The sequence below is a fragment of the Diplotaxodon limnothrissa genome, linkage group LG7 (assembly GCF_057381915.1).
Source record: "Diplotaxodon limnothrissa isolate DT_005_m linkage group LG7, D_limnothrissa_male_GT1.1, whole genome shotgun sequence".
NCBI lineage: Eukaryota > Metazoa > Chordata > Actinopteri > Cichliformes > Cichlidae > Diplotaxodon > Diplotaxodon limnothrissa.
Genome location: NC_140602.1, coordinates 44,742,010 through 44,752,365, shown reverse-complemented (window position 1 = coordinate 44,752,365; position 10,356 = coordinate 44,742,010). Strand labels below are relative to the sequence as shown.

General features: G+C 41.1%; 1 protein-coding gene across 1 annotated transcript in view; it reads left to right on the top strand.

The window, feature by feature from the left end:
* The first annotated feature begins 7,066 nt into the window (after positions 1 to 7,066).
* The window catches only part of rai14 (retinoic acid induced 14), a 54,986-nt gene continuing 51,696 nt past the window's right edge, over positions 7,067 to 10,356 (top strand). Inside the window, exons 1-2 of the mRNA XM_085358168.1 lie at positions 7,067 to 7,346; positions 8,578 to 8,659. Of these exons, the coding sequence (XP_085214294.1) occupies positions 8,624 to 8,659 (36 nt within the window). The 5' untranslated portion in view covers positions 7,067 to 7,346; positions 8,578 to 8,623. The remainder of the gene's footprint in view (positions 7,347 to 8,577; positions 8,660 to 10,356) is intronic.

The window sequence follows — 10,356 nt, the reverse complement described above, 5'->3', positions numbered from 1 at the left end:
TGCTCGGTAGAGCAAAGACTCACTTCCGGAATAAGACACTTCGCTCCTACCACATCCGGTTTCATAGACAGTCGATAGGGTCAGTGAGCATTCAGCCGTAAAAAAGAAGCTGCAGTGATTTTAAATAATCTGTTTAACCTTTGTTATGGGGCTCAATGGTGAAATATGATGTATGAAAAACATAACAAATTAAACTCCCTCCACAAGAGCTGGTCGTTATTATAGCTGAACCGCAGAACGAGTAGGCTATCTATCTTGAAGGCAAACATTCTTTGTTTTTTTTTTTATCTAAAGCAGTAGCAGTTTAAACCTTTTGTTACGGACTTAAAAAAAAAAAAAAAAAAACATATTTGTTAAATATGAGTATAAAATTGTGTCATTCATTTCAGTGCGACTCGGACTAAGCTTTTTTTAAAAACAACAAACTGCAATAAAGAGACAAGAGAAAAAGACAAAAGAACCAAGACAAGCCAACTGTCACGAGGGGCAGGACGGACAGGTTCAGTCTGTGAATCACAAATTACAGGGCCCTGTTTCAGGAAGCCGGTTTAGTGGAAAAACTGAGTAAGTATACCCTGAGTTAACGAAAACTCTGGGTTTTCGGTTTCAGAAAGCGAGTTCAGATGAAGCCTCAGTGAGTCACTATGACGACACACTCCGTGAAGCTAACCTGCCCCCTAGCAGGTTTACTACAACTAACCCTGACTGTCTCCGCCCCTTTGTCGGAAACCTGACAGTAGGAAGTGTCGGACATGGCGTGCCCCTTCCTTGAAGAGCCAGTAGATCGTGAAGCCCAAATTCTCCGCAGGGCTCTCCGCCGGGAGAGAGTGATCAGAGCGCGTTTGGACATTTTATCATTTCCTGATGATTTTCTGTGTGAACGTCACCGTTTCTCAGCACAATCTATAATTTATTTGGATAACATCCTCAGGCCATATATTACGCATGTGACACATCGCGGACATGCTCTCAGTTCTGTACATATTATTTGTATTGCACTTCGGTTTCTTGCAAACGGGAGCTTTCTGTATAATATTGGTGATGCTGAGCACGTTTCCAAGGCTACCGTCTGTCGGGCAGTCAGGAATGTTACAGTTGCACTGAAACGTCTCCTGTACTCGTCTGTGGTGTTCCCCGGTCACAGACCCACAAGATTTATCAAAGAGGGATTCCACAAAATTGCAGGTAGCAGGATGACCAAAACTTAATTTATGATGTGGTGATACTTGAACTACTACTTAAATTTTACATTTATTTTCACGGTTCCCAGGCGTGATTGGCTGTACAGATGGCACTCACATTCCAATCATTGCTCCTTCAGTAAATGAAGGAGACTATGTGAACAGGAAGTCTTTCCACAGCATTAATGTACAGGTACATAGTTCCCTGTAGCATTTCAAACTAACAAATTATTTCATCATAGTAATGGATGCTAATTTGTGTTCTCTGCACTGTGAAGATCATATATGATGCTGCCAACATTATCACAAATGTGGAAGCCAAGTGGCCAGGCTCTGTCCATGACTCACAAATATTCCGTGAATGTACACTGAGCACAAAATTTGGACATGGTGAGTTGAGAATACTGTAAAATATATAAAGACCAATTGCTTCAGGGACATTTGAACTGAAGTGTATCCTTCTGTCTTAGGAGAGTTCACTGGCTACTTGCTTGGTGATAGGGGGTATCCATGTTTACCCTATTTGCTTACCCCTTACCCTGACCCTGAACCGGGCCCACAGCAGCGATATAATCTGGCTAATTGCAGGGCAAGAGCCAGAATTGAAATGACTATCGGAATGCTTAAGGCCCGGTTCCAGTGCCTGCAAAGACTCAGGGTCACCCCAGAAAGGGCATGTGACATTATTGTGGCATGTGTGATTCTTCACAACATTGCCACAATTAGAGGAGAACACTGTCCTTCTGAACCAAACATCAGCAGTGATCCAAACCATGAACATCCTGACCCTCCCACGGACATACAAGATGGAAGAGCAGTCAGAGACACCATATGTCACAATCATTTCTTTTGACCCATCACCTCAACATGTTGAAAGAAGAATAAACAGATTTATTGTTCAACTGGCTTTATTGGTCGCCTGTGTTTCCTGTACACAAAGTATTAAAGGATGTAAACCTCATAAAGTGTCTCTGTTGCTTCTTCCTCTGTAACAGCTGTCAATGTTTCTTCATTATTTTCCTGTAGTAAAGAAATTAACAACATTGCTGTTCTACTGTAAACTCATATAATCTGTGGAGTATTACTCACAACTGCATGTTGGTCTGGCTCAACAGGAGGCTGCACCAGATGCAGTACACCATCACCATCAACTGATAGAATATGAGGTTTATACAGGTCACTTATAACTTACAAGGGACCAAATGGCAATTAACAAACATACCAATCACCTTACACTTCATTGTCATTATGCTCTCAAAGACAACCAAGACTGAGGGAAGGCAAAATCAGTAGGAAAATAACTTCACTACAAAAAAATTCATTATGGTAAAGAGTTTATCAAATGAATGAGTAGCACTGCAAAGGTGACTGTGAAGAAAGGATGTATGCACATCATGTATTATTTTGAATTTGCCCCTTATGTAGGCACTTGTGTCTTGTGGGGTTATTGACTCAGAGGATGTCCCCGCAGAGATGCCTTCAGCCACAGGGCGCCCACTGTTTTGGCTGAGGGCCAACTGCTCAGCCTCTGTGAGTGGTGGTGGTGGAGGACCCCCACCTGTTTTTCGGGCCTCCGCTTTTTTTCTGTTGGCTATAACGGGTCACATTTGAGCATACAGAGTAAGCAAATATGTACTTGTAATGTGCTCAGATAATTTCAATAGGTGCTTAAAGAAAGAAAATTAATGTAGCCTCTAACTGCAATTGATTTACATGGGACAAACAGACCAAGCACTATGGCTCATAATACAATTACACCTCACCTGTTTGGACTATATTTTTATATTTCATTTTTACTTGCTGCCAGGCACGTTTGGGGCCTGTTGGGTTGCACCTGCGCTCACATCACGTCACAAAATAAAATGTATAAAATAACAAATAAAATAACATATGATAAAATAACGTGTTAAATGGGTGGAAATCCCTCGATCAATGTTTATATTAACACTCACGCATTGACTCTGTCGGCTATGTTTGCCATGCATGCTCACTTTCTTTTGCAGCTGTCGCTGTGTTACTTTTTTCCGCGGAATTTGCATGTTATCGGCATATGCTGCCATCAGAATTTCGGCCTCAAGCGCTGTGAAATACATTGACCGCGCCTTCTTTCCCTCCGTCTCCATGGTGACTCGCTTAATCTGTGCTCCACTGATCAGGGCTTTATGTATCCTCGTCCGCGCGCTTCACTTGGGGTTAAAGCAACTCCGCGTTGACTGAACTAATTGTTATCAGCCTTTCTGAAACCGAATATTCCGAGTTGGACAGTTCGGGGTTACTCAACCCTGCGTATCGTTTTTCACTCTGAGTTTTCTAAACCGGCTTCCTGAAACAGGGCCCAGTTCTTTATTCACACAACACCAGGCGCTACGTTTTAGGAAGTGGCATAGCAGTAAACAGCTTCTCCACTAGATGTCCCTGTCTTACCATTTACTAAGATTTTTGGTTCTCTTTGCTGCCTCTAACCTGAAATTATAGCGGACCGTATACCGGGGTTGTCATTCGTCTAACCAGACTAAACTATGAGTAACAACGTGTGTCAGTCTTTGTCTCACTTTGTTTTCTGTTTTTTTTTTCTTCTCTGATCAGAAATTCCCAAATTAGACCGCTTCATTAAAAAAAAATGCTGCTCATTTTCATCTGAGAAGCAGATCAGAACACACTTTATATTAGTTTATTATAAAAAACAAACAAACAACAATTTAGTAAAAATGTATAGTTTACAAGCACAAAAACCCTAAAATAAGGAGAAAAAAAAACTTTGAAAGAATGGCTACTATATGACACAGTGAGCTACAGTGGGGCAAAAAAGTATTTAGTCAGCCACCGATTGTGCAAGTTCCCCCACTTAAAATGATGACAGAGGTCAGTAATTTGCACCAGAGGTACACTTCAACTGTGAGAGACAGAATGTGAAAAAAAAATCCATGAATCCACATGGTAGGATTTGTAAAGAATTTATTCATAAATTAGGGTGGAAAATAAGTATTTGGTCACCTCAAACAAGGAAAATCTCTGGCTCTCACAGACCTGTAACGTCTTCTGTAAGAAGCTTTTCTGTCCCCCACTCGTTACCTGTATGAATGGCACCTGTTTGAACTCATCATCTGTATAAAAGACACCTGTCCACAGCCTCAAACAGTCAGACTCCACACGCCGCCACGGCCACAACCAAAGAGCTTTCGAAGGACACCAGGAAAAGTATTGTAGACCTGCACCAGACTGGGAAGAGTGAATCTACAATAGGCAAGCAGCTTGGTGTGAAAAAATCAACTGTGGGAGCAATCATCAGAAAATGGAAGACATACAAGACCACTGATAATCTCCCTCGATCTGGGGCTCCACGCAAGATCTCATCCCGTGGGGTCAAAATGATCATGAGAACGGTGAGCAAAGATCCCAGAACCACACGGGGGGACCTGGTGAATGACCTGCAGAGAGCTGGGACCAAAGTAACAAAGGTCACCATCAGTAACACACTACAACGGCAGGGAATCAAATCCCGCAGTGCCAGACGTGTTCCGCTGCTGAAGCCAGTGCATGTCCAGGCCCGTCTGAAGTTTGCCAGAGAGCACATGGATGATACGGCAGAGGATTGGGAGAATGTCATGTGGTCAGATGAAACCAAAGTAGAACTTTTTGGTATAAACTCAACTCGTCGTGTTTGGAGGAAGAAGAATACTGAGTTGCATCCCAAGAACACCATACCTACTGTGAAGCATGGGGGTGGAAACATCATGCTATGGGGCTGTTTTTCTGCCAAGGGGACAGGACGACTGATCTGTGTTAAGGACTGAATGAACGGGGCCATGTATCGTGAGATTTTGAGCCAAAACCTCCTTCCATCAGTGAGAACTTTGAAGATGAAACGAGGCTGGGTCTTCCAACATGACAATGATCCAAAACACACCGCCCGGGCAACAAAGGAGTGGCTCCGTAAGAAGCATTTGAAAGTCCTGGAGTGGCCTAGCCAGTCTCCAGACCTCAGCCCCATAGAAAATCTGTGGCGGGAGTTGAAAGTCCGTGTTGCTCGGCGACAGCCCCAAAACATCACTGCTCTCGAGAAGATCTGCATGGAGGAATGGGCCAAAATACCAGCTACTGTTTGTGCAAACCTGGTAAAGACCTATAGTAAACGTTTGACCTCTGTTATTGCCAACAAAGGTTATGTTACAAAGTATTGAGTTGTATTTTTGTTATTGACCAAATACTTATTTTCCACCCTGATTTACGAATAAATTCTTTACAAATCCTACCATGTGAATTCATGGATTTTTTTTTCACATTCTGTCTCTCACAGTTGAAGTGTACCTCTGGTGCAAATTACTGACCTCTGTCATCATTTTAGGTGGGGGAACTTGCACAATCGGTGGCTGACTAAATACTTTTTTGCCCCACTGTATCCTAGCATACATTATCACATCTTAACAAATGACATAAACGTCAAACCCTTACAGCTCAGACAGGTTCACACCTGTATTATTACGTTTCACCGCAGTCCTGTTGCAACATAGACCCATAACATCAACATGACTTGTTCAGCTAGGAGCATTTCTCAACTTCAGAGATTATGCACACTGAATTTACAGCCTGGAGACCAGGTGACACCCTGTGCACAACTTAAACAAACACCCATTCACAATCTTTGGGGCACTGAAGTGCAGAGTCCAGATTTGTGGAGGTTGAATAATATTAGGGCAGAAATGTTATGATATATTAAGTCCTGCTGTGCTGATCTTCACCATCCAACATAAAATACAATCAAAGTTTTATTTCTGTTGCTTTTCTGTCTGGTAATCATCTTTGGGTTTTACTCAGGATTTATCCATACATCAATGTTTTTCTTTCAGTACAAAGTACAACATTTGCATCTAAAATATAGTGAAACATTACATAGAATTACTTAAATAAAGCACATCCCCTTAAAGCATTTGAGTAAATTTCCTGAGTTATGTTCCAAAAAAAAAAAAGAGAAACAAAAGAAAAAGAAAAGAGACACTGGACTTACCATAAACAATGCTTTTCGAGTTTCAGGAAAGCTTTATAGGGTTTCATCACTGTGATGTGTCCTTTCTAAATAATAGACTTTTCTTAGAATGTAACATCAGTGGCACATCTCCAGGGGACCATTATTTTACAACATTTAGCTTACATACATACATAAAACATTTGTCGCTGTGGCTCAGGAGATTGAGGTGGTAACCTGTAGTTAGAAGGTTGGAGGTTCAGTCCCTGGGTGCTCCAATCTGCATGCCAAAGTGTCCTTGGGCAAGATACCTAACCTTGACTTGCCTCTGATGCATTCATTGGAATGTGAAAGCACATAGATGTAGAAGAGAGTGAATGTGTGTGTGAATGGAAGAAATGAGACATGTTGTATAAATGCTTAAGCAAAAACATGCTATGTCATGTTTATAATATATTTGATAGTTTTATATAATTACACCATTTTAAATGTCAAAAAACCAAAACATATTTTTGACCTGATAAAAGCACAGCTCTTACGCATGATACCTGCCTGTGGCACTGATGGCAAAGGAAGCTGTAATTGTTCAAAATACATTTTATTTTATTTTGTTTTAACAAATAAATAAATTGTAACCCTAAAGTGTTTTTCAAGTGTAATATCACTATAAAAGCTCGAGACATATTTTTTTTGCATTAATATTATTATTATGTAGTTGAATTAATAGCTGAAGCAGAAGTTTAATGCATGAAAACGCGTGTTCAGTGGGCGAGGGTCCAAATGTTCTCAAATGTGCACCCCTCCGGTGGGGTTTTGTGGGAAATGCCCCTTTAACCACAACATGAATGGGGGGTACAATAGAGAACAGAACAGGGCTCGCTCGCCGCGGTCACGAGAGCTCCAGGGGAGTGACGTCACTTTCCTAAACCGGGCAGCGGCCGTTGAGTTGAGTCCCAAACCAGAGACGAGCAGGAGTCCACCAACAGCTCAACTTTTAATGAATGCGGGCCGAGGAGAGCCGCCGTGAAGGGTCGCGCCGGTTTCGCCTTCCGTATGCTCCCTCCTGGTCGACATAGCTCCACAAAGACTCGCTGTGTTCACACTTGTTCAGCGGCTAATCTGGTTTTAGCTATTTTTAAAAAGCGCTCGTCTCTTCTTTTATGTGTCTCGCGCTCCCCGCGACTCTCGGCACAAGGACTAGGGTAAGTGTGTCCGGTAATTTCACATCATGTAAGCAGTTTAGGTCGAAATGATGCTTAAGAGTTGAACTCTGTGTGAGTCCCGTTGGTGAATTTAAACGGAGCACCGCTCTCGTGTAAGTCCAATCTGATATCCAAGCTTTAACCGTGTCTCTCCGCGTATCCATAATATCCGTGTACAAAAAAAAGAAGAAGAAGAAAAAAGAAATGTGGTTGTTTGATGTGCAGTGAGGCAAATATGCAAAGGTTAGTTGCTTGAGACGCTCGGGTCAGAGATGCTTGTTGACAGCAGTCAGTAGTGAAGTTTGCTTTTCAGCGGGACATCCTGGACAATTATTTTTTTATTCTACTCCCGTGTTTTCTGCTGAGAAATTATAACAGCACACGCCAGTTTCATTGTACGCAAAGCAGGATTAAGGTTGCCTTATGAATGCGGTTGGCAAATAGCTTGAATGTTGGCTAGATATTGCAGGGGTTATTTTGCACCCTCCCACTTCTCTAATAAGACTTAGAAAGAGTTAATCAGATTTTAACTTATGTTTCTGTGCTTTCTACACATTTAAAATATGTTTATTCCTGCACCCCAGACTGCCAGTAATGTTTGCAAAGAATCTCAAATTGCTTACACTGTGCTCTGAGTTGTAATACAAGCAGACCTTGGAAATAATGAAGTAAGTTAGATGCCCAATTTCGGCAGGAATGTGCCAAAGGATATTTGGGGGTTAAATCACTGACAAGGTCATTTCAGACTTGAGGAACTGAAAATTACTTGAGGCAGTCAGGCTGCAAAAATACAGTCGCCAGACATCCCCAAGGGTTCTGCTGTGATTTATAACATCCTTGTAGGAAACGATAGAAAGCGAGGCATCGTAATCAGCAACAGGTTTAAAAGAGAATTGCATGTGGTACTATAAAAGAGGAGAAATTAAATGAAAAAGTGCTTCTGACATATAACAAATGTAGGACTCTTTTTGTCCCTTAGCGCTACACTACAACTCATTGATGAGGCTTTAGCAAACACTGCTCTTTAGTTTTTACAGACTACTTTTTGTCTCTGCTTCTGTGCTCTGTGTTTACAGCTCACCAAGGCTAACCTATGCGAATATAATGTTACAAAAAGCCCAAAAATCAAGTCTTCAGAAACACTGAGTCACATTTAAAATGGGAACTAACATCACAGAGGCTAAGTTTAAACATCTGTGTGGCTTTTTTTCCCCTCCCTTCTTCTTCGCAGTCTCGACTGAGCGATTGAGTGAGCGACTGCATGGGTCGGACTGAACATGAAGAGCCTCAAAGCCAAGTTTAGAAAAACTGATGTAAGTAATGTAACATGTGCTTCTGGCTATGTATGTTTTGTACATGCAACCGTGTGTGCACATGTGCATGTCTGCATGGATGAGTCACTGTCTGTGCATGTATGTCTTGAACAGTCGGCAATGATTTTTGGCAGAATTCCTCAGTTTTTGGACTCTGCAGCAGAAGCCTGTGGCTTGTTGATATTTTGATATTTTCTGTAGAAAAAAATAAATGGGTTTAGAGAACTAAAACAAATCATGATGCCCGTGTAATCCATTTTGGAGCTCTTTATAAACATACTTGATTTCGCTTGGCATGTCATGGGATTTTAAGGGCCCAAAAAAGGATGCAGAACTATTTATTGTGGTAGCTTTTTGCTTTTTTTTACCCTGCTTGACAACGTAGAAGCTATATGCGTTTATCTTTGAGTCACTTTGGAAACTTTTTAAATGAATCCTACAAAAACCACAGATACGTCTGACTCTGCATTGCTCCGAATGAGAATTTGATCCTGCTGACTATGAATCATTCTTTTGGGAGGAATTGCTCCAAGGTAGTTCAGTCATTTGTTCGGTCACAGTCTGAGATGCTCCACACTCACAGGAAGTTAGGCGTCTCCACAGCGTCTGACTCATCTTTTGTCACAGTGACCCTAATGACACAGAGCCAAACGGCAAGACAGGAAAGGTCTGCAGAGTTTACTGGATTTAAGGAGGGTGTGTCAGAAGTGGAGACGTTGGCAGCTGTAGTGAGGAATGGTATCTAAATGAGACGCTTGGTTTATGTAAACAGTTTCCATGTGATCAAGTGTGTGGTGGGGCAGGATGGTGAGCTCTGATTTAATGGCATGCTCTGCTGAGGGAGAGGGAGAGAGACTGATCTGCAGAGGAGGAATTAGGTGAAGTACATGCACCCTTTTATTCAATTATACCCACAACATGAGCTGCAAGGCATAACACGACTCGGGATTATTGTGTAGTGGGCTAGATGTGTGCTAGTATGGAGAAAATGAAACCCCCCTCGAGATCCACACGTAAAACATCAAGGAAAACAATCAAATGTGCACTTAAAATTATTCTGGGAACAACAAAACTATCAGCAATTTATTCCTAATGTTTGATTCCATTTTTTTTAAAGCTGCATCATTGCATATAAAATCAGAATCAGAATACTTTATTGATCCCTGGGGGAAATTATTTTTTGTTACAGTGCTCCATTATAAACCAACATTAAGACAAGACAGACAATACGCTAACTAAGAATAGTACCATATATATATATATATATATATATATATATACACACACGCATACATACATACATAAGTCACTCATAAATAAATAGCTGGAAAAGAAACGTGTAGTCAAAATCAATCAAATCTTAGATAAGGTCCCCCCCTTGGAATACATTTTCTGTTTTTGTACAATAACATCAGAATATTTAACAAAACCATTAAAAATAAATGGTTGTTATTATGAATATTTTGTCAGTTAATGGTTCCCAAAGTCTGGTGCTTTTTAATTTGAGTTATTTTTTTCAAGCATTTTGAGCCTTCATAACTTTTTAGGTACACCGCTGAAAGGTTTGTCAGAATGGAAATCAATTTTACACCTACTCTCGAAACCCTAAATCACAATTATTCAGCTAAATTTTTTTTTCCTGCAAGCGACATTGAGCATACATTATAGTTTCAGTAGCAAGCCTGCACCGAATTAGC